We start from the raw sequence: 23,459 nt of genomic DNA, 5'->3' as shown, positions 1-23,459 counted from the left end.
ACTAAAAACTCACATGCCTATGGGGAAAGGCAGATAAACAACTGAAGTAGGCTAAGTGGACACACAGAGACTAAAAGTAAAGGGGTGGGAAAAGATATTTCATGCAAATGGAAAAGAAAAGCTGGACTAGCAATATCCGTAGGAAAAAAACACCAGACTTTAAAACAAGGTCTGTGCAAGAGACAAAGAAGGGCATTTCACAATGATAAGTGGACACAGCCAATGCACTTCTATGAGAGGAATTCAAAGTAATACAGGCATATTTTCTAAAAACAAGAACAATTTAAAATAATCTAATCTTAAACCTAAAGAATCTGGAAAAAGACCAAACAAAGCCTAAAGTGAGTAGAAGGAAGGAAATAATAAACACCAGAATGGAAATAAACTAAATACAGACTAAAAACACACAGAAAAGACCAGTGAAGCTGAGCTAGTTCTTTGAAAAGGTAAACAAAACAGTTAAAACTTCAACCAGACTCATCAAGAAATAGAGAGAGGACCCCCCCCCCCCCAAAAAAAAAAATCAGAAATGAAAGAGAAGTGACAACTGGCACCACAGAAACACAAAGGATTGTAAGAAAATACTATGAATAATTATATTCCCCCCCCCCCAAAAAAAAATGAACGGGAAGAAATGGACAACTTCCTAGAAACTTACAATCTTCTAAGACTGAATCAGGAAGAAACAGAAAATCTAAACAGACTAATAACTGCTAAGGATATTGAATCAGTAATCAAAATACTCCCAACAAACAAAATTCCTAGGCCAGATGGCTTCACAGGTAAATTTTACCTAAATAACATATAGTATTGTTTTGTTTTAAAATTGTGTACATATAAATTGTCATACTACATGTAATCTACATCATCCTCTTTTGCCTGGTCCTATTTCTGGGTTCCTTCTTAACTCATTGGCCTTTAATATTCCATCATATGACTATCCCATAATGTGTTTGCTTCTACTCACAGTGCTGGTGTGCACACCCCTGTCTACATATCAGAGTTTCTGTGAGATACACACGTTGGACGGAATGCTGGGATTTACTACTGGAATATTTTCAGTTCCACTGGCTTTGGCCAAACTGCTTTCCAAAGCGGTTGTATCACTTATGCACATGCCGGCAGTACGTTCTGACGCACCTGGCGAAAACAGCTTTTGAGAGACACACAAACTGGGTAACATTCTTGCCGTAACTATTTGATTTTGGTGCCCGTGACGTCATCTCTACCCACAGCAGCTAGAAGCGCTCCACGACAGCTGACGCCGCTTCCGGCGTGGCTGCTGACGTAGGGCGCGCTCGGGAGGCGGCGTGCGTTGGACGCCCTTGAAGGCCCCTTCCGGGCTGTCCGTCAAGATCCGAGTATCAGCTTACGTGGGTCGATTGCTCCTTTTTCATCAGAAAGGAACATATCCGGACAGGCTCTTCTTATTCCCGGAGACGATCCCCCTAATCCCAGAAGAGACGCTCTCGGCTGGCGTTGCTTTCCGGCAGCGCCGCGGGCGGCCCTCAGGTCCTTGTAAGGCGCGCGCCGCGGCCCCGCCTTCTTCCTTTCGGCCGGAACCGCCATCTTCCAGGTCGGCCCTGCGCGTGGCTCCCGGCGGCCGTGGTTCCACAGACGTGAGTCCTAACCCAGAGGCCGCGGAGGCTGTGTGGGGGGGCCCTAGGGAGACTGTGCAGGCTGTCTGGGTCCCCCTGGTCTGGGTGGCGGAGCTGTGTCTCTCCCGCCCGGTAGCGGCGTGCGGCCAGCGGTGCCGGGCTGGGGCCGGGGGCGGAGGACCAGTCCGCGGGGCCGCGGCCTAGCAGGGGCCAGGCTCGGGGAACAGGAGGCCGCATCACCTGCGTGAGGCGACTCGGGTCAGTCTGGAAAGCGACTCAAAATCTGTGTCCCCACGGCTCCGCTCCACCATCCTGGGCCTACTCGGACAGGCTTTGTGGGCTTGGCCGCGTGGTGTGATGCCTTTAATATGCACTCGGATGTCGAGTGTGACTCGACACGGTTAGCATTAGAATAAAGGAATCGAGAAAAAAGCAAGCGAGTGCAAAGGGTTAAATTTTTTTTTTTTTTTTTGGTGTTTCCCCCTAATCTGTTACTTGTAATGCTGTCGGTTTGGGACTGCGGGATAGTAGGAACGGGTTTACAACTCCGGCGAGGCCTGGTTGTGGGTGAAAAGCCTCGTGGTTGGAGAACGGAATGGGTTCCAACTGTGTCGTCCTGGATAGTGAACTCCAGGCCATTAGTCTTCGGTGCATGAAATGATTTTCCGTTTTTAATTTTGGCCCCGGGTCGCAGTTGTACGAAAGGAAAACATTTTGTTTCAGGCTTCGTTTTGTTAATGCTGGGGCATCTTGTGTTGAATGAATGGACTCCCGAGTCACTCTGGTTTAGAAATTCAGGGGAAAGGTTATCGAGTACACGCTTGATCTTAATTTCTTTTTGTCTAATTTGTAGGTAGTAGCTGCCAGCTGCCTGTGTTGAGCAAACTGCAGGCTGCATCCCATCGTGGGTTCCAGTTTTGGAACTTGGGTGTATTGGGTCGTGGTGTACAATGAATTTTTTATACGGGAAGATGAGTCTGGTGCAAGCAGCATGGGCTTGAATCAGATATTACTCCCATTACTGATTCTGCCACTTGGAGCATCTTTCCTTGTTTATGAATTTAACACAAGTTTATGTGAACTTAATATTGAATAGAGTCTAGGTTGCTTTTTAAAGTTAAAGGGTGCATTTGTTGTAACACTGGTTAGTTTGGCTGTGCTGGTTAGGTTAAATATTTTGGATCTCCTTGCCCCACAAAAGGGTACTCTGGTGGAGTCATTTATCTTTAGGATTAAGGAGTGTTAAGAGACCAGTTTATGTTAGAACTCTTGTCAACAAGTGAAACCAGACTTGGGTATTATTTTGCCTGTAGTCATTGTCAGCAGTGGTAATTCTGTCCTTAGATGACCTGAAACAATTGAAACCTTTTGGGACACAAAGTAAAAGGTTTTATTCTAAATGGCTATAGATGAATTCTTAGGCTGATGAATTAACTACCATTTACTAGTAAGCACTTTGCATGTGTGAGGAATTGCTGAGTGCTTTGCAGCCATTACCTCAATTCATTGTCAAGTATTAACCCCATATTAAAGGCGAGAACCAGGGAGTAAATGTAGGTCTCCCAGAAAGCAGGTGGCCAAAGTAGAACCTTGGTCAAAATTAGGCCAGTGGTTATAAAATCTATTTTTCTCCCTCCTACCCTACATGCATTACCTAGTAAGCAATTGTGTGAACAGTCAGAAATATGAAGAGTTGGAGATTTTTGGCAGTTAATAGATTTTTGTACAAGAGATAAAGTTGCACAAAAATTAGGTTTGCAGTAAAAGGGGTTTAATCCACAAAGTAAAAATGCAAGGCTGAGTTGTTACGCTTTCCAACAATAAACTATCTTCTAGTTAGTAATTCCAATGCCCTTGGCATTCTAGGCTGGGTTCTACAGGTAATAGTGTGGTAGAGGTCATGTGTGTTTATATTCTTTTTTGTTTGTTTGTTTATATTCTTTTAACAGGCAAAGTACTGATTTGGTTTCTAAAATCCAATTCTGCTACTTAATGGAGTTTTGTTACAGAACTTAGGCAGGTTTGGCAAAGATCTTACTCGCTAAAATGATGGTTTTTGCCCTTCATAAGAAATACTTGTTCATGAGTCAGCTTTTTAGATCATTTTCCAATTCTGGCATTGCTACTGAGATGTAACCATTTAAAATTACGGGTTTTTGGTTAAAGGGGCTAGTAACAATTTTGCCGTTGTATTTGACTGCTTTACATTTTCTGGTTTCAGTAATTCGCCAAAATGACGAACACAAAGGGAAAGAGGAGAGGCACCCGCTATATGTTCTCTCGGCCTTTTAGAAAACATGGTAAGTAGATTTGTCCCCTTCGAAACCAGCCATGGTATACATTTGTGCTGTTAGCACACTTGAGATGCAGATAATATAATGTATTCTAGTAGCAATTAACCACCTACCTAACTTAATTTTGTAATAAAAAGCATGAATTTTATATAGTAGTACTTACATTGTCAACTAGCAAGATTTAAAAATGTACATATGCCCTAGCGCAGTGGTTGCCAACCTTTCAGACCTCACGGATGACCACCGGTTGGCGACTGCTACCCTAGCGGGTTTCGCTCAGTGGATAGAGCCTTGGCCTGTGGACTGAAAGGTCCCCATTCAATTCCAGTCAAGGGCACAAGCCTGGGTTGCAAGCTTGATCCCCAGTAGGGGGCATGCAGGAGGCAGCTGATCAGTGATTCTCTGTCATCATTGATGTTTCTATCTATCCCTCTCCCTTCCTCTCTGAAATCAATAAAAATATATTTTAAAATAAAATAAAAATGTCCATAACTGCCCGGCTGGAGTGGCTCTGGATTGAGCATCCTCCCATGCATCAAGTGGTCACTGGTTCAATACCTGGTCAGAGCACATGCCCAGGTTGCAGGCTCAATCCCCAGTAGTGGAGGTGGAGGAGGCAGCCAGTGGAAGTTTATTTCCCATCAATGTTTCTGTCTCTTCCTCTCTAAAATCAACAAAAATATATCTTTTTAAAATGTACACTATCAAAGGTGGGAGTGTGTTGAAAACTAGTGAGGTTATATTTCTTTGAATTGACTTTTTAATCTTGATATTACTGTTTTTAGGAGTTGTTCCTTTGGCCACATACATGCGAATCTACAAGAAAGGTGATATTGTGGACATCAAGGTAAAATTGGGGAAATGACATTAAAAATTAGATTTCGTCTAACATAAGAACAAATACTAGTGTATAGTGCAGCTGTTGGCTCTTTTTATCCTAAGTGGGGAAAAATCCATTGTCTTTGAACAGCTAATTTAATTTTACTTTTAAAACCAGTTTTTGAAGTGCTATTCTTGAGTCTAAGAATTTTCTCTTGACTTGTTAACAGCAGGTAGGAAAATATAGGAGACATGAGAATTTATTGAGGTGAAACGGGATACCTCAGTGCAGAGTTTAATTATTGATTGGGATTACTAATAAAACTAGTGCAAGCTGTGTTCTTTTGTGAGCTGTATTTGAGTGTATTCTGGCACTCTGGAGCTTAATGATGATTGTCTTTTTGATTGCTCAAAGCAACGTGAAAAATGCATTTCACCGGCTCTGAAAGCTCTTGAGTTGCCATTTAAAAGAGAAAAATCTTTTAGTTACTTTAATAAAAGTCAGGGTTTAAAAGGAGGAGGCACTTGCTGAGGTAACGTGTACCTCCTTTCTTAACAGGGAATGGGCACTGTTCAAAAAGGAATGCCCCACAAATGTTACCATGGCAAAACTGGAAGAGTCTACAATGTCACCCAGCATGCAGTGGGCATTATTGTGAACAAACAAGTTAAGTAAGTAATAGTTCTTTGATTCGTATTCCCTCCTACCCCCTTTTCACTTTGCCAATTGGACTTATGTCTTCATTGGTCATTCAAGTGGGGCAAAGGAAATATCTTTTTAAAACTCAAGAAAACGGGGTGTTTGTTTTGTATCCTGTCAGAGGAAACAAAATAGACTTACAGGATTTGGTATTAGGCAGTTCTAGTTTCCAAAGTATAAAAAGAAGTTTAGCCGAAACCGGTTTGGCTCAGTGGATAGAGCGTTGGTCTGTGGACTGAAAAGTCCCAGGTTCGATTCCGGTCAAGGGCATGTACATTGGTTGCGGGCACATCCCCGGTAGGGGGTGTGCAGGAGGCAGCTGGTCGATGTTTCTCTCTCATCGATGTTTCTAGCTCTCTATTCCTCTCCCTTCCTCTCTGTAAAAAAATCAATAAAATATATTTTTAAAAAAAGTTGTTTATTAAGTTACAAATGTTATTAGCGATCTGGTTTAGGTTAAATTATTTAGTGTTTGGGGGTCTGTTAACTTACCCTATCTGTGGGTAAAGGGTTCATGGTTTATTTAATAAATGAAACTGCCAAAAGTTTTTTTGAATGTGGTTTTATTTTTTATGAAGCATTTATAAGAATTTCTGTTTTCTCCAGGGGCAAGATTCTTGCCAAGAGAATTAATGTACGTATTGAGCATATTAAGCACTCTAAGAGCCGAGATAGCTTCCTGAAACGTGTGAAGGAAAATGATCAGAAAAAGAAGGAAGCCAAAGAGAAAGGTACCTGGGTTCAATTGAAGCGGCAGGTGAGTGCTCAACAAAGGGTTTTTTGGTTGATCATGACAACTGTGAAATTTGCTCAGTGATAATTTTATATGAAAGTAAGTTAAAGCATTGAGTATATATACTGAGTGGCCAGATTATTATGCGTTCAGAGATCTTAATAATCTGTCCACTCAGTATATATATAGAGAGAGATAGAGAGAGGGAGGCTTGGTGCTACATGAATTCATGCATGGGTGGGGTCCAGCCGGCCTGCCTGCTGGTTGAACTCCTGGTCGAGGGGGCAATTTGCATATTAGCCTTTTATTATATAGGATATAAACTGAGTGGACAGATTATTATGCATTCAGAGATCATAATCTGGCCACTTAGTGTATGTTACCTCATTGGTTCTGAGAGCACTTTGAAATTGAGTTACAGTTCTTAACATAATTATTCCATTGCCTTGTTTTGTTTTGTTTTTTAAATAGCCTGCTCCCCCCAGAGAAGCACACTTTGTGAGAACCAATGGAAAGGAGCCTGAGCTGCTGGAACCCATTCCCTACGAATTCATGGCATGATAAGTGGGAAACAATAAAAAAGACTTCTGTGCTGATAATGTTTCTTTTAATTGAGTGGAAGTGTGGCGTCCCTTCCCCCCAAAGAATAATTAAAGAAAACTTTGTGTCACCCTAACTGGTTTGGCTCAGTGGATAGACCGTCAGCCTGTGAACCTAAGGGTCCCGGTTTCTATTCCAGTCAAGGGCACATGCCCAGGTTGTGGGCTCGATCCACAGTAGGGGGGCGTGCAGGAGGCAGCCAATCAATAAAAAGAAAATAAAACTTTGTGTCCTAATTCATTGGGTGATGTCTTCACTATTTGAATTTAGTTGGGTGGGGGGGGGCGGTTTGCTGAAAGATATGAGGTGGTTTACTTTGCAACAAAAAATACTCCATTGGTTAGGAAGTGGCATCTTGCATTATAGCTAAGCTCAAGGAAAATAGATTACTTAGATAAGTACCCTATTTTAAGGATCAGAAACTTGCCTTTGAAGCCTGCTACTTGGAAAATAGATTCTTTCAAATTACCCTCTTCATTGTGAGTTACATACTAGTTCTGAGTTGCTTCCACTTTTCATGAAACTGCTCAGAAAAAAATAGTGCTTGTGATAACTTGGAACTAGAATCCCTTTATTTCAACCGAGGTTCAACATTTATGTAGCAGTTAATGTTGCATTCTAAGCACTTTACATGTTTTGCCCATTTTCCATAAAAGAAAGCTGAAGCACAACTTTCCCAAGGCAACAGGTGCAAAGATTCAAACCTAGGCACTCTGGCTCCATATCCAGGTCTTAATCTCTAGTGTCATATTGCTTCATATTAATGGGAACATTTTAAATCTACTTTGTGTAGTTGGAGCACATTTAAGTTCTGTTTCTTCCTAGATATTTACTTGGATATGGTAAACATCCAAAAAAGAATTGATCACATCCTATCCTAGCTGCCTTCAGTATTCTGTGATCCCTGTAGCAGTAGTATCAGTTTGACATGAAAACCTTGACATTTCTGAGTATTCTCTTCCCTACTAACAGACTCAATGACAAGAACCTATTCATTTTTATAACTTAAGTTAGTGCTATGGGTAGTAAGCCCAATATTAGCGGCCTTCAGATTTCTCCAGTGAAGTGTGATGGTAATGGGTCTACTATAAGTCAAATGGATATTTGCCCTTAACAGGTTTACATCTAGAGATAGAAAGTTGTGTTTAAACATGCTTATATTGGTCAACAATTCACTATCACAGAAAGCAACCAGGAACAATTATGAATTCATTTGGCATTCCTGTTTAATGATTTTTAATCATTTTTTTTAAATATATTATTGATTTCAGAGAGTGAGAAACATCAATGATGAGCAAATCATGGATTGGCTGCCTCCTGCACGCCCCCTACTGGTGATCAAGCCCGCAATTCAGGAATGTGCCCTTGAGCAGGATTGAACCCAGGACCTTTCATTCTGCAGACTGACACTCCACTGAGCCAAACCAGCTAGGGCTGTTTTCCAATCTTTGATGGCACCACTGCCCAGTTAAAATCATTTTTAACTATAATGTGTCTAACTTTGCATATTTTAAAATTGCATTTCCTGAATATCTTGTCTAGCCATTTCAAGGCAAAATAAGGTATCAAGGAGTGTAGGACAGCAGAGGGAAGAGTTGGTACTAATAGGCAGGCCTCTTGTTTCTGCCTTATGTTTTCACTGATTATTTCTCATCTCTTGGGTCTGACCCTTTCCACTTGCTGCTTCCTTAACTTTAGCATACAGACTTTTGAAAAGCAGCACATAAAACGAGCAGCTTTTCCTGTGCCTTTCTGTTCATTTCCCAGTCCCACTGCAAACATGGCTCTGCCTTCACCACTCCAATGAAACTACTACTCAGAACTTGACCAAACACTTGCTAATTAAATTAGAGGCTTTTCAATTTGACTTTACCCCTAAATATTTGCCAATTTTTTTTCCTCTTCCAGAGTTCCAGAGGCTTCTACCATACTTTTTCCCAGTTTTTAAACATGTCTGACTTCCCTCTCACTCTGGATTCTTAATGTTTCACGTCTGTCTATGATTTTGTTATGAGAAGAGTTCTAAGCCAGTGGTTCACAAAGAATGGGTCCCCAACTGGCTGCATAAACATGCAGACCTGTACCAGAACAACTTGAGTCAAATTCTGGGGTTGGGCCCAGCATTTATGCTCGGTGATTAAGATGCATGTTCTAGTTTGAGACCCACTGACTTCTGTCAGTCATCCCTAATATACTTGACATTTAGATTTCAGAGCTCACTCTCTGAAGCTCGATTGATATTTACAACTCTGGGCAGCTCCATCTGAATGTCTTGCAAATAAAGAGATTAGTTTGGAAAGTTTTATTAGATGAATTAAGTTAAAGTCCCTGAGTTTTGAGTAGTGTATATGTGTGCTAGGATTATGTACCCTGCCTTGAAATTCAGGATCTTTTTTTTTTTTTTTTTTTTTTAGGATCTTTTAAATGAGTAACCATGACATTGTAAATTTGTAAGTCCTGTACTATACAATTCCCTTTTCTTAACACTTGTTGAGAATGAAAAAAAGTATTCTTAACTATAGAACTTTTTACCCTCTTACTAAGAGTCAAGACTGTAAAGGAGGTTGCATGGCTACTTAAACTTTTAATTCTGATCTTGCCAGGTATCTTTCAAGGCCTTCTATTTTTGTTAAGATGAACCCCATCCCAAGGGTTGAATAAAATATAGCACACTCTTTTTGAAGTCTTCTAAAAATTGTGGCTAAATATATCAACTTGATTTCCTATCTCTTCTATATTCCCACTAATGTACATTAGCATTTTCTCTGGACTGGGATGGAAAAAATGCTAAAATATAAAACATTGCTAAATATCAATAAAAATTGCTAAGATATAAACAAGGTAGGCTTTTCATTCTTTTAGCATGAGAATTTTAAATTGAATTTATTTGAAATATGCATGTTATAACATTTTCAACCCAGCCCCACTTAAAGGGAAATAAATTGGTGTTCATGCAAAACACCTAATCTGTTAGACAAGTTGCTTGGTTATGAATAACAACAACGAGGCAGCATCTGCAGCTGTTCCTGTTGAGGTGGACAGTGTATCAAGGAATGGGTAAGCAGCCAGCCAAGTCTCTGCATTGTAATGCTTTTCAAACAGCCAAAGTGTGGAAGGAGGAGCAATTGACAGGCCATGTCACAAAGCCCCAAATGCAAAAGGCTGGGGAATGTGTAGGGAAATGCTTTCATACCCACTTTCCTAGCAAGAATAGAATTTATGGAAATCATTTGGATTGGAAAAGAAATGGAAAATGGGTACTCTATTGTCTCTACTAAATGAGGTAATGGCTTAGCTTAAGTGAAGATGTGATTGCATATTTTGCTCCTGAGAGAGAAGGTTCAGATTAAGTTCAACCTGTTTTGTCATTCCATTTACATGACCAGAGTGCTTTCATGCTGGATTTCAAATCTTGGACAGCACCAAATTTGAAATTGGGTTGGATTGTCTACTGCTGAATGACTCTGACTTTGGATAAATTATTAAGCTCGCCTGAACATCAGTTTAGAAAATATTTCACCAATTTCATAGGGTTAATTAAGATTAGGGACAATTAAGATTTAGACTTTTTTGTTAATTGAACTAATTTACGAATGATGATAAACTTTATGAGGATGACTGTGATGGCAGACAGGAGTATCTTATGTACTGTGTTGTCTTTTCAGTAAATGTTTTATAGTAGAAACTTAGCTGTTCTTTGTGTTTTGTACCAGCACTTAGCCTTACAGAGTAGATTTTCAATTATTTTGACAGTTGAAATAAAGTAGGGAGTTGGTATAAGACAGAAGCATAATTCCTATTCCGGGGAAAGTACCAAAAGGTAGTCTCTGAGTCTCCTGTAAGCATAGTAATATTCAAGGATTTAGGCCATACAGGAAAGGTAATTGACACTGAATTTTAGGGATGGTGGTTGGAGAGTGTTTCTTTTTTTTTTTTTTATTTATATTTTTATTGATTTCAGAGAGGAAGGGAGAGGGAGAGAGAGATAGAAACATCAGTGATGAGAGAGAATCATTGATTGGCTGCCTCCTGCACACCCCACACTGGGGATCGAGCCCGCAACCTGGGCACATGCCCTGACCGGGAATCGAACCAGTGACCTCTTGGTTCCTGGGTCGATGCTCAACCATTGAGCTACACCCGGCTGGGCAAGAGAGTGTTTCTTTTGTTTTAATCCTTGCCTGAGGATATGTTGAGAGAAAGAGAGAAACATCTTTGCCTCCCTTAAGCACCCTGAAAGGAGATCGAACCTGAAACCTAGGTTTGTGCCCTGTTCAGGAATCAAACCCACAACCTTTCTTTTGAGTGTACGGGATTATGCTCCAGCTAACTGAGCCACCCAACCAGGGCTGGGGGGAAGGGACAGTCTTCAACTAGTAGAGGACAGACCCTTGGCGAAGTTTTGCCTGAGGTCTAGAAATCAAGCTTATTTAGCTGGTAAAGGGTTAGTAACTTTCTAAGGCTAGTGATGTTTGCATATTCCAGATTCTGTCCTTCACACTCATTCTAAACACCCATGGACTTGTGTATCCCTATCTGCCTACACATTTCTATTATCTCTCTAAAACCACTTCAGCATGCCTGTTGAGTTAGTCACACAATTTTACATAATGACACAAATCCAAATGAAAAGCAACAATTTACACAAGGCTATTTATAATTCCACAGTTCAGTAATATCTGCATTAAAAAGTCATGGACTATTTTGTGTACTTGCAAATGCAAAGAGCTTTCCAAGAAAAGTGGAATAACATTTTGAGCTCATCTAGCAAAGTTGCCATGTAATTGCAAAATGGAATGTAATTATCACTTGAGCAGAGAACAGTCTTAGGAATCTTCCTTATTGAGTGACCTTAAACTTAAATGATCTTATTCCTGACTGGGAATGTATAACGGAATGAAGTGAAGAGATAAGCCCAAGACTCAGCCAAGAAATGGCTTTTCCCTAGAAAGGTCTGCATTTAGACTCCAGGAATGTCAAGTGTTTGTGGCAGATCACATTGACAGCTGCTCAGCATAGATCCCCTTGTCTGTTCCTTGAATTTTAACAGGTAGCAACTGTCTAGCCCCTGGGGAGGAACTATGATTGTTCAAGTTAGTCACAGCAATTCCAGTCTTTTTTGCTAGATACTTGTATGAACTTCCAGCTTCTTAGTTCTGGTCATTGGGATATGAGAAAGTCTGCTGGGTTCTTCTGAGGATCATCCTATCTAATAAAGAGGGAGTATGCAAATTGACAATCACACCCTCACAAAGATGGTGGCGCCCAGTCCCCTCAGCCCTGCTGGAGTCCCCCAGTCCTTTCAGCCTGACCACGGGGTGAGGGGGGGTGGCGGCAGGTGCACGATGCGGCCAGACCTGCCCTCAGCCCCCCAGCTGCCCAGGGCCTGCCCAAGGCTCAGGTTACCAGGGCCGGCCAAGGCTTGCGCTGCCGGCAGTGGCAGCAGCAGAGGTGTGATGGGGGCATTGCCTTCCCCTGATCGCCGGGTCACCTCCAGCCCCTGAGGGCCCCGGACTGTGAAAGGGGGCAGGCCAGGCTGAGGGACCACCCCCACTCCAGTGCATGAATTTTCATGCACCGGGCCTCTAGTTTCACAATAAGAAAAGACAAAGAGAGGCCCACCCTCCCTGCTTGAATGAGTACTTAATGATTGGGGAAGCAGGAGCCATTTTGTATCCAAGAAGGAAAGGCCAAGAGAATCTGAGAGACAACAAACCAGACCCCTATCACTGAACTGTTCAAAGACCCCTGGAAGCTAACAGTTTCAAAGTTGTTCTGTAAATAGTAACTCTCTTTATGGGTGCCTTTTCCCCAGTCGGGGAAGGAGGTGCCCTGCTTCAAGTCTTCCCAGTTAAACTGAAGTTTAACAGAAGCGATTGCCTTGTGAACAGCCAAAAGTCAGTACAACTGAAATATGGCAGTTCATCTCAGTACATTTCCTGGAACACTTGCTCCTGAGAACAGGTTACTCTCAAAACTAAGGTACTGGGATAATGTTTACACACATGATTTGTCTTTCCCAGTTCATACAGTGAAGACACCATTTGTTCATTCAGAAAGTCAATCAGTGAACATTTATTCAAGAGCTTGTAAGTCCCAGGTACCACTATGTGCTTGGTACTAAAGACACAAGCTAGAGCCCCTGCCCTCCTGGAGACAGACGAAGCAAATACTCCACCAGGAAGTAGTGACACTTGAGTGTGCCCAGAAAGTAACTGGGAAATAAGTGTATGAATGGTAGTAGTGGTCAGAGGAAGCTTCCCCAAGGGAGGAACAAGTAAACTACTCACAATCAGTTCCTTCAAGATTATTCAGGATTCTTCAATTGAGAAATGAAGAAAGTAGGGGTGGAGAGGAGGAGACACCAAGAAATGGAGGCAGTAGAAATTATGGAAGTTGGCAATTGATGTGGAAGTGAGAGTCAAGGATGGGCTACTGGATGATGGAGGCACATTCATTAGTGTGGTCAATTGCAAAAAATGGATCCATTCTCTACCCCTCTGCATCCCAGTCCTTTCAAATGTGCCTTTGCAGCTCTCTCCACCAAGGAGTGGAGTGTTTTTCCCTACCTCTTGAATTTGAGCTGGCATTATGACTTGCCTTGGCCAACAAAAAGCAGAGGTGATGGGTTCACCTCTGAGCCTAGGTCTCAGGAGGCCTTTTCCACTTCCAGTCACTCTCTTGAAACCCTTCTCAGCCACCATGAGAATAAGCCCTGGCTAGCCTGCTTGATGAGCAGAGACATGTGACTCAGTTACTGTCCCTCCCTCATCACAGCTCACGTGACAGCCAGCTGCAGGATGATGCCAGTTCCTCAAGCCCTGTCAGCTCTCTGCAGAGGCATGAAAGAGCCAGCCAAGATCAGCTGGGCCTGGCGTAGTGTAGGATAACCACCCCATTGATCTTTAGACATGTGAGCAAATATGAGGGGTCATTGTTTGAAGCCAATTGTATTTGTGTGTTTTTTAATGCAGCAAAAGCTAACTAATACAACCAGGATAGAGGGAGGAGTGAGTAAAGGAAGGGTGTCTAATAGGCAATTGGACATAAGAGGCTGGAATGCAGGAGGCCAGAAGCATAAGGTAAAACTCCCAAGGCTCTGCCTTGCCAGGGTGGGCCCAGAAACCCATGATCAGGCCACATTCCTCTTTTGTGTTCTCTTTCACTCTCCACCTCACCCTAAACTCCACTTTACACCTGGAAGTCAGTACTGGAATGAATAGTGAAGCACATGCATGATTCAGTGCACGGGTCCTGAGCCAGAGCTTCCAGCCTCCTAGCCCACGGAATGCTTATGGGAGTGTTGATGAGTCAATGCAGCTAGTGCCAGCTGAGGAGCAAACAAGTACTGCCTCCGGGGCCTTCACAGCTCTGGAGCCTGGCCCAGTGGCTACAGTTCCCTGTACTGCTGCTGTGAGCTCTCTCCCCACCCCCTCCCCTAATACTGTCACCCCTCATCACCTTTTGAAAATGAAAGGCAACGTTTGGCAGGAAGTTACCTCCCACTGTTGCAGAAACATCCTACTGATGACAGTTTTCCCTCTTCCTTTCCTCCCCCAGCTCCTAACTCTGATCTCAGGCTCACTCACTCATCTCAGGTTCACTCACTTGTCTATGGACTCAGGATCGCCTCTGCGGGCTGGAGGAGGCCACCGGGCTCAGGCGTAGCCCGGCGAGAGGCCTCCCTGCACTCTCGGGATAGTGCCTGCATTTCCAGCGTCTGGGGGCCGGGAAACGCGCAGGTCCCCGAGCAGAGCGCGTCAGGCTGCGAGGAGTGCGCACGCCGGCAGCGTGGTCTCCAGCTCTCGCTGCTCCCGCCCTGCCCGCCGCCACGGGGAGGGCGGGGAAGAGGAGGAGCCTGAGGCGGCCGCTGCGCCCTGGTGCGCGCGGAGTCCTTTAAAAGCCGCCGGCGGTGACAACTCGGCGGTCCGCCTGGCCCCGGTACCCCGAGTCCTCGCGCTGCCCGCTCGCCAGCCGCCCCGCTGCGGCCGAGGCCTCGCTGGGTAGGCTTGTGCTCTGGCGGCCGGACGCGCTCCATGCGGCCGCCCAGCATGTCCGGGCACTTTCTGCTCGCGCCCATCCCCGAGTCCTCCTCCGACTACCTCCTGCCCAGGGACATCAAACTGGCCGTGCTGGGCGCCGGCCGCGTGGGCAAGAGCGGTGAGTGCCTAGGGGACCTCAGGGCGGAGCCCACCCCGGGCCGGGTCCGAACAACGGGGTATGGGGAAGAGTGGGAGCTCACAGCCGGGGGAGGAGGACTGGGCACAGGGAGGAAGCGGACACCCCCTCCCTTCTGGCTTCCCCGCTGCTGCCCCAGCGACCTTTCGTGGGCTGTCGCCGGGTGTGGCACCGTTGGAGAAGGAGGGCCGGTGCAGCAGGTCGAGTACCTGCAGTCGTCCCCGCCGCCAGAGGCACGGAGACCACGATGGCTACCCCGCGGTTTGCAGGGTCCGCTGCCCGTTCCTCCCTCCTCTCCTGGGGAGTGTCGTGTTTGACGGTCCTGTCCGAGCCCTTCACCTGATTTTCCTGTTTCACTTCCAGCAATGATTGTGCGCTTCCTAACCAAGAGATTCATTGGCGATTATGAACCGAATACAGGTTAGAACAATCATGTGCCCCCTGCTTTTGTGGCTGCGTGCTTCGATTTTCTTTGTCCTGCCGAGAACGTAAGAATGTAAAAGCAGACTCTTCTTCCTTCTCCAGGCAAGTTGTACTCACGGCTTGTGTGTGTGGAGGGAGACCAGCTGTCCCTGCAGATCCAGGACACCCCCGGGGGAATCCAGGTAAGGACCGGCGGACTTCCCTTCCGACACCGACACCGAGGGCGCTCGGCAGCGTGAGCAAGACTCTCCACGGGCTTGATGTGCGTTTAGCGGGCTGTCCCCAGGAGGGGCCGGTCAGAGGGCTGTTCGAAACCTCCCAAGAGGCCAGCACTGGATGTTGGAGGCAGCTTCCTCCTGTGCGCCCCCTCTGACATCTTCATAGTGTTCACATAGTTTCACCTCTGAGACGGGGAGAGGCGCTGGGCTTCTCGTTACGAGCTGTGAGGGCAAGGCTGCCGGCATGGGTCTCACCCCCTCTTTCAGGGCTGGCCATGGGTCTCACCCCCTCTTTCAGGGCTGGCCATGGGTCTCACCCCCTCTTTCAGGGCTGGCCGTGGAACCGTTAACAACTGACCGGCTGGGGCCCTGGAGGGTCTTCTCCCCTAGCAAGGCCTGCGGAAGTGCTTCTGCCTCTAGCTGTGCCCGCAAGTCCCTAATTGCCGTCAGACACGCTTGGCGCCCGCTCAGGAATGTAACTTGATTAAGTTAATTGCTCTCCCTTCTAGGGAGGAAAGGTCTCCTGGAAGAACTGAAAGAAAGAATTTTTTTTTTTTTCTGGAACATTCTCAAGAAGGACATGCTAAAAATATTTTTATGGGTTTTGGGAATAGATGTTTATCTTGGCTTATTTTCAAAGTTTTGCTTTTTCTGAGTTAGTTCCTTAAAAATTGTGACATTCTGATTTGAAAGTTCTCATTGAAGTCATTCTTCAGTCAGCCTAGGTTCACCACAGACTACCTGCCCGGCAAGGAGGTTAAAAACAATGCCTTGGTAACAGCTAATGAAATAACCCAGGCAGGGAACTGGCCCCGGGAATTTGCTCTTTCTACATCAAAAACCTCCTTCTGCAGAAGCAGGGCAGAATCTGAAAACTGTATTTAGTGATTTCTTTTTCAACCATTGCTCAGAGTTTACTTGGATGTTATTTTGAGTCCTCTCCCACTGAGGGCTTCCTTGATCAGACTCCCTTTGATCCCCTCAGGTCCAAGACAACCTCCTGCAGGTGGTTGACTCCCTGTCCAAATGCGTGCAGTGGGCAGAGGGCTTTCTGCTGGTCTATTCCATCACAGACTACGACAGCTACCAGTCGATCCGCCCCCTTTACCAGCACATCCGGAAGGTCCACCCTGACTCGAGGGCCCCTGTCATCATCGTGGGCAACAAGGGGGACCTTCTGCATGCCCGGCAGGTGCAGACCGATGACGGTGTTCAACTGGCCAATGAGCTGGGCAGCCTGTTCCTTGAAATTTCCACCAGTGAAAACTACGAAGATGTCTGTGATGTGTTTCAGCATCTCTGCAAAGAAGTGAGCAAGCTGCACAGCCTCGGCGGGGAGAGGAGAAGGGCCTCCATCATTCCTCGGCCACGCTCTCCCAACATGCAGGACCTGAAGAGGCGCTTCAAGCAGGCTCTGTCTCCCAAAGTCAAAGCGCCCTCCGCCCTGGGGTAGACCCACCTCAGACAGACCGCCTCCTTTTTATTACGCATTTGTGCAGCTGAAAAGACTGGGGAGGGGGTCTCCTTTTTAATCACACATTCAGAGTTTATTTTTATACAAACTATGGGTTTGCAATTGTATGTGTATTTCTGAAAATTCAGTGATGGCCTAGAAGTTGAAGAGTTGTTTTTTTAAATAAAACTTTTTTTTTTTTTTACTGTAACTGCTAGCCACCCTTCCATTAAAGGCAAAATGGCAACATTTCGCCTTGTTTCTTAAATGTCTTTTTATAGAAATCATACTTGCACCAGAGCCCAGAACTGCTCCATGCTTGCCCCCAGTCTGAACTCTGATTGGTGTCTCTCTGTTGGGAGGGGTTTAAGTGGAGGGAATGTGTTGTGGGAGAAAGAAAAATATGTGGAGGAGGAAAGAGATTTGAATAACTGCAGGATGTCTTTAATTAGGGCACTTTGCCACAGGCATGAAATTAACATCATTTGATTTCCACTGTGCAATGATGTTAAAAATTACATCAGTGCAAATGGTATTTTGTTTTTTAAATAAGGGTGGGAGAATAAACTTCCACTTGTACCAATAAATAGTAATGTTATGCTGCAAATAACAAGTGACAAAAACAAAAAAAACATTTTCCAGTATTTCTTATGTCAATAAGTGCACTCTACCATTCAGGAGTTGCCTAAAAATTCTCCTTTCCTATCTCGCTGACCCTCATATTCAATAGGGTATCTGATCTGTCAATTTTTTATTTTTCTCTAAATTGTCACTGTCTGCCTTAATTCAGGCCTTTACCAGTGTAGGTAAGGGTCCAGGCAAGACTCTGGTTTCTTGGCTTATGGAATGCCACCTGTCTAAGTCTTTCTTTATACCAGAACAACCTTACTATATCCAACCCTAATCATTTTATTTACATGATTGAAAAACCTCAGCTGGTTTTCCCTTATTTAGTGGATAAAATACAAATGAGACATGGCATCAAGATTATTCACCACCTCTCCAGCCTCATCATCACCTTCTGCCAACACACACACACACACACACACACACACCCTCCATTCCAATAGACCGGTCTGCCTTTCTCAGTATACACGAGGCTCTTGCACACCTCTTTGCCTTGGCATGAACTATTTCCTCTGCCTTGAATATTTTTCCGTCTTCTTCACCTCCAATATGGCTAACTCATCTTCCAAGACCCAAGTCACATGCTACTTTCAGCCTCTGGGTGCCTTCTCTGAGTCTCCTATTTTCATTGCATTTGTGTTATAACCCAACCATGTCATGTAGCTATTTATCACCTTCTTTGGAAGGAGCACTGTTCAAGGGCAGTAACTGGATTTTATGACTTCGTATTCCAAGCTTCTAGTCCAGTACTTGCACGTGAAGTGATAGGTTTTCAGTAAAAATTTGATGAATAAATGACTGAATGTATTATTTATTGGGGCCAAGGGACAATAATGGGAGATTACAATGACATAACAAGGACAGAAGACATTCTGAGTAGTTAAAAGTTCTTTATTAGCATTGACAGAAAGTGACACATGCAGCTTCTGGCCATTGCAGACCATTGCCCTTCCAAGGCCACCTCTGTCCAGACCTCTGACAATAACACCAATCTTCCCTATACTTGAGGGGCATTTACCTACGCAAAATGACATGAATGATTTAGAAAATTAGATCATTTATATCTAAAGGAATGTCCAAATATTTAAGAAGAAATATTGTTTTAGCCCGGTTAATGTGGCTCAGTGATTGAGGGTCAACCTATGAGCCAGGAGGTCACGGTTTCATTCCCTATCAGGGAACGTGCCTGGGTTTGCAGGTTCTATCTCCAGTGGGGGGTGTGCAGGAAGCAACTGATTAATGATTTGCTCTCATCATTGATGTTTCTCTCTCTATCCTTCCCCTTCTCTGAAAACAATAAAAATATATTTTAAAAAATATTGTTTTAGAGCCCATTAACTTAAAAAAAGGACTCAATTCTCCTTGCTCATTTCCTCAGAACAAAGGAGTTCTTTCTATCATCTCCATTCCTGCTTCCTACCATACCTAAGCATGGACATGAGAACAACTGATCCTCCTAATCATGGTTATGCTCATTGTGTGCCCAGATTGCCACCCAGTGCCAGGGGGCCCCCTCTCTGTGTTCAAGAAGCTAAGATCAAACATCCCATAGGAAAAAGTTAAATCATAACTTTGCAGCTAAAGGAAAATACAAGAGATGTCCCAATGCAGCCTATGATCCAATTCCAAGTGAGAACAGGAAGTACCCTCGTGCTCTCCAAGGAGCACACTGTGGACCAGAGGGGTCAAAGATGAGTCATGGGTTAGTTCCAAAGGGAGTGACAGCCTCCAGGGGCCCCAGGAAGCTAGGGGTCAGGCAGAAAGCACCCTACCCGGTATTTTTCCTGTCCTCAGCGTCACAAATAACTGACCTCCAGGGCCCCATGGCTTCCTTTATTTTCTGGTCCCAGAACTAGCCTAGCACAGGACCTGTCTCCTTGATGCCTGTTGTCTCTTTCCTGGGGGGTCTCTTGCGGAACCAGGTGCTTGGGAACATCTGGAAAAAGGACCTGGGATCATAGCCCTGGAGATGGAAGAGAGGAGCAGGGAGTTATCAGGAGGTGGTTAGGGTGGGATTTGGGTGTCAGATTTGTGGGTAGGGAAGAGGATCTGAAGATTTGGGTTTAATTGGGCATAGAGGAGGCCCTTATTGGGGAAGCTGAGCCTGGAGCCTACCTTCCTTCCCCTCAGGAATGGGGAGGACAGGGTTGTGGGAGCACTGGGTGTCATTATGTTACTGATGGGGGAAGAACTCCTGAAACATTGGGCAGAACACTGAAAACTTGGGTGGGTGTGGAGAGGCCAGAGTGTACACATTTCCCCCTGGAAGTTATGCCTTAACTCTGAGTGTCCTCATCAGTGTGCCAATCACCTGTCACCCTCAGGAGGGAGGTGGGGCTACAGCATCCCAGCTCCTTCTTCACTCCCCCTCCCCAACCAGAGCCTCTGTTTTTTTTTTTTTAAATATATTTTATTGATTTTTTTACAGAGAGGAAGATAGAGGGATAGAGAGTTAGAAACATCGATGAGAGAGAAACATCGATCAGCTGCCTCTTGCACACCCCCTACTGGGGATGTGCCCGCAACCCAGGTACATGCCCTTGACCGGAATCGAACCTGGGACCCTTGAGTCTGCAGGCCGACGCTCTATCCACTGAGCCAAACCGGTTTCGGCCAGAGCCTCTGTTTTTGAACTCCCCAGGTTTCCATTGGTCATGCCGCCTCCTTTGGTCAAGGCTTGGTCTAATTGTACTCCAAAACTGCAGAATGACCTAATTAACATGCCTATCAGCATGGTCCTGGAGAAATGGACAGGATCCAAAGGCTAAATTATACATCCTGCAAACATTCTTGTTTCACATGCGGCTCATGAAAAGTGGACTTGAATAATGGAAAAATACATGAATTCTAACAGAAGAAAATAAATTTGTTTTGCTTGTATTGAGGTGAAGGGCTCAACAGAAGATCTAAAGTTTATTAATATCAATATGGAGAAGTGGACTAAAATAAGTAATTGTGGAAGGTGGCAGTGAACAAAACAGCAAATAGGAAAGACAAGATAATGGTTAAATCATGAATTGGGGGCTCCAATAGCTTCCCCCCCATGCTATGTATGTATTATAGTTTTAACTTCTCATTATGTAAAGTTACCGATTCAAATTTATGATGCAAAGATAGTTGTATGATTAATAATTTATTCTTACCATCTCATCTGTCTCCAAAAGGTAATATATATATATATATGTGTGTGTGTGTGTATGTGTGTGTACATATATATTAAACTGATTTCAGAGAGTGAGGAAGGGAGAGGGAGAGAGAGACAGAAACATCAATGATGAGAGAGAATCATCAATGGGCTGCCTCCTGCATGCCGCACACTGGGGATTGAGCCTGCAACCTGTGTATGTGTCCTGACCAGGAATTGAACTGTGACCTCCTGGTTCATGGGTAACGCTCAACCACTGAACCACACCAATCGGGCCCAAAGGGGAAATATTTTGAAAGACTTAGTTAGTCTCCAACTGCTTTGGCACTCAATAAGAAAGATGTGATATAGAAACAAACAAGCAAACTCCCAAATGATTATTTTCCAAACACCATTAAGTTAGCTAGGGTGCTAAGAAGTTTAACTGATGTAAGCAATGATTAGTTTGCAATAGCAGAACAGTTTTCAGCATACAGAGTAGAAATTTGTGTCTCCTAGAAAAAATGTAATCCACCCTCATGTACTTCCTCAACCCAATAGAAAATGAGCTCCATTAAGGTGGGATGGGTCTCATTCTTCTTTGCTCCACAGCACCTGTTAGAGTGTCCAGTACAAAACAGGATCCTCAGAACTATTTGCTATACTGAGCCATTAGAGAACTTAAGGAGTCCATAACGACACTTCTGTATAGCTTACATGTGCAGGGTGTATATCTATATTCTGGGTTTCCATTGTCAAACGGTCATAGACGGCCCTTTCCCTATTCTCAAAAGCAGGGCTACTTGAACAAGCAGCTGTCCACCATAGTGATTTGCATGATTTCAAATCACATTTATTGAGAGCCTGTCTTGTGCTTAATGTTGTGATTGAGACAGCATTCCTCGTCTAGGAGTTCAGGCCGCTGGGAGTTCTGGAGGCCTGGGTGAAAAGTGAACTAAGGCCGAAACCGGTTTGGCTCAGTGGATAGAGCATCGGCCTGCGGACTCAAGGATCCCAGGTTCGATTCCGGTCAAGGGCATGTACCTTGGTTGCGGGCACATCCCCAGTAGGGGGTGTTCAAGAGGCAGCTGATCGATGTTTCTCTCTCATCGATGTTTCTAACTCTCTATCCCTCTCTCTTCCTCTCTGTAAGAAAAAAAATAAAAAAAATCAATAAAACATATTTAAAAAAAAGAAAAGTGAACTAAGACTTCGATCCAAATCTGAGGGTGTTGACAAAATTAGAGGTGGGTGCAGATCAGAGCAGAGAAGGGACTGGAGACAAATACCCTATGGAGTGTGAAACTATCCTTATTAAGAAAATGATGTTTCTTACTTTATAAATTGTAAAACATTATTTCCTTTGAGTATGCTTATGTTCAGTTGAGGATTAATGAGTTAAATTTGTAACTTCCTGCCATTTCTTACTGGAATCCTCTACTTAAATTAGAACATTATTAACTACAAGGCTTACTTGTGTAAAAAGATTTTGTCTGGAAATACATGGATTTATAACTCTGGAGAAATAGGGATGTTTCAAGAGCTCCTGCGGATGAACAGTTACCCACCAGCTTTAAGGAGGCAACATCTGATGGGTTCTGGGTGAAATCAAGGTTAGACCCCATTTTGCTCTTGAAGGACATGTGACCTTAGGCACAGCACACTTTAAGTTTCCTTACCTTAAAATGGAGATAAATACCACTGGGCGGCATTATTGGCAGAGCCTGACACAGATGAAAACTTAGAAAACTAAGGCTCAGAGATGGCCTAACGTCACATAAGCCAGGAAACCAGGAGGCCTGGCTCCAGGAAGGGACACAAATCCCTTCAGCGCTGGGCTGTTCCCCTGGGCAGGTCTGTGCAGGCCAGCATCTTTTCAGAAACTTGTGAAAATGAAGACTCCACTGCTATGTATTTGAGCCGTGGAGGAGGAATCCGTGTTTTAAGGAGCTCCCTCGATGCTTCGTGTTTAGAGCTTTTGAGTGAGATCATACTCTGAGCTCACCCTTTGCTTCCTGTTAACCCAGGGGGAGTCAGATGTGCAAGGAGAGCAGGAATACCACACAAAGTCGGGGAGGGGGGGGAGAGGGAGCAGAAGTTGGGGAAGGAGCCCCTGCGTTTCTCCCAGTGCTGTTGCTGGTGAGGCTGGGTGTGGGGTGGGTTGACCTCGCTGAGTTTCATCCAGTCTCCTCAGAACCCCTGATAGAGCCACGTCCTTCTCCAGTTCGGGGTTTTCCCAGTCTTTTCCACTACTTTGAAAGTCATGGTGAGGTGGAGGCAGTGGATAGGGGGTGGGGGTGGCGGGCATCATCAAAGTCAGCATGCCCAGGACACTCTCCCACTGGCCAAATCTCTCCTCAGTCTCTGCTCTGACCAGCGTCCAGAGAAGCAGCCTGCACCCAGGCCCCCTCCCCCTCCACCCCCCTTCAAGCCCGTTCTTTTCTCCTGGAGGCAGGAGGTTAACACTTTGCAGGGTTTGGGGGTCCGGGAGTTGTTGAAAGTCAGTGTGGCGAGGGGGCTAAGGCAGCGAATGATTTACCACAATGGGAAGCAGAAATTCACAATCATATTTGGGAGCTCAGAGTGCCTTCCCATCCAACTCAATCTGGTCCAGGATGGCTGTGTGTGTGTGTGTGTGTGTGTGTGTGTGTGTGTGTGTGAGTGTGTGTGAGAGAGTGTGTGTGTGTGTGTG

The 23,459-nt window shown here is 44.6% G+C and overlaps 2 protein-coding genes and 2 non-coding genes across 4 annotated transcripts; all 4 read left to right on the top strand.

Annotated features, from left to right (window-relative positions):
- Nucleotides 1-1,530: 1,530 nt before the first annotated feature.
- On the top strand, nucleotides 1,531-6,820 carry RPL21 (ribosomal protein L21). The gene is made up of 6 exons (XM_054718742.1): nucleotides 1,531-1,619; nucleotides 3,820-3,898; nucleotides 4,678-4,739; nucleotides 5,271-5,383; nucleotides 6,018-6,168; nucleotides 6,616-6,820. Exons 2-6 carry the CDS (start codon nucleotides 3,832-3,834, stop codon nucleotides 6,703-6,705), a joined length of 483 nt encoding a protein of 160 aa, XP_054574717.1. The 5' UTR covers nucleotides 1,531-1,619; nucleotides 3,820-3,831; the 3' UTR covers nucleotides 6,706-6,820.
- Nucleotides 5,092-5,162, top strand: LOC114227005 (small nucleolar RNA SNORD102). The gene has a single exon (XR_003613092.1). It is a non-coding gene; the product is annotated as a small nucleolar RNA SNORD102 (small nucleolar RNA).
- On the top strand, nucleotides 5,417-5,543 carry LOC114227007 (small nucleolar RNA SNORA27). The gene has a single exon (XR_003613094.1). It is a non-coding gene; the product is annotated as a small nucleolar RNA SNORA27 (small nucleolar RNA).
- Nucleotides 6,821-14,280: 7,460 nt separating the features above from the next.
- On the top strand, nucleotides 14,281-17,265 carry RASL11A (RAS like family 11 member A). The gene is made up of 4 exons (XM_008153373.3): nucleotides 14,281-14,904; nucleotides 15,286-15,342; nucleotides 15,448-15,527; nucleotides 16,549-17,265. Exons 1-4 carry the CDS (start codon nucleotides 14,781-14,783, stop codon nucleotides 17,014-17,016), a joined length of 729 nt encoding a protein of 242 aa, XP_008151595.1. The 5' UTR covers nucleotides 14,281-14,780; the 3' UTR covers nucleotides 17,017-17,265.
- The last annotated feature ends 6,194 nt before the right edge of the window (nucleotides 17,266-23,459 follow it).

This window comes from Eptesicus fuscus, chromosome 7, assembly GCF_027574615.1.
Source record: "Eptesicus fuscus isolate TK198812 chromosome 7, DD_ASM_mEF_20220401, whole genome shotgun sequence".
In the NCBI taxonomy this organism is placed as follows: domain Eukaryota; kingdom Metazoa; phylum Chordata; class Mammalia; order Chiroptera; family Vespertilionidae; genus Eptesicus; species Eptesicus fuscus.
The sequence above is the reverse complement of the archived record's forward strand: the minus strand, read 5'-3'. Positions and strand labels throughout refer to the sequence as shown.

Coding starts and splice junctions, on each gene's coding strand:
- RASL11A (XM_008153373.3), top strand. CDS start 14,781: ATGCGGCCGCCCAGCATGTCCGGGCACTTTCTGCTCGCGCCCATCCCC. Junction 15,343..15,447: donor CGATTATGAACCGAATACAG/GTTAGAACAATC, acceptor TTCCTTCTCCAG/GCAAGTTGTACTCACGGCTT. Junction 15,528..16,548: donor ACACCCCCGGGGGAATCCAG/GTAAGGACCGGC, acceptor TGATCCCCTCAG/GTCCAAGACAACCTCCTGCA.
- RPL21 (XM_054718742.1), top strand. CDS start 3,832: ATGACGAACACAAAGGGAAAGAGGAGAGGCACCCGCTATATGTTCTCT. Junction 5,384..6,017: donor ATTGTGAACAAACAAGTTAA/GTAAGTAATAGT, acceptor TGTTTTCTCCAG/GGGCAAGATTCTTGCCAAGA. Junction 6,169..6,615: donor GGGTTCAATTGAAGCGGCAG/GTGAGTGCTCAA, acceptor TTTTTTAAATAG/CCTGCTCCCCCCAGAGAAGC.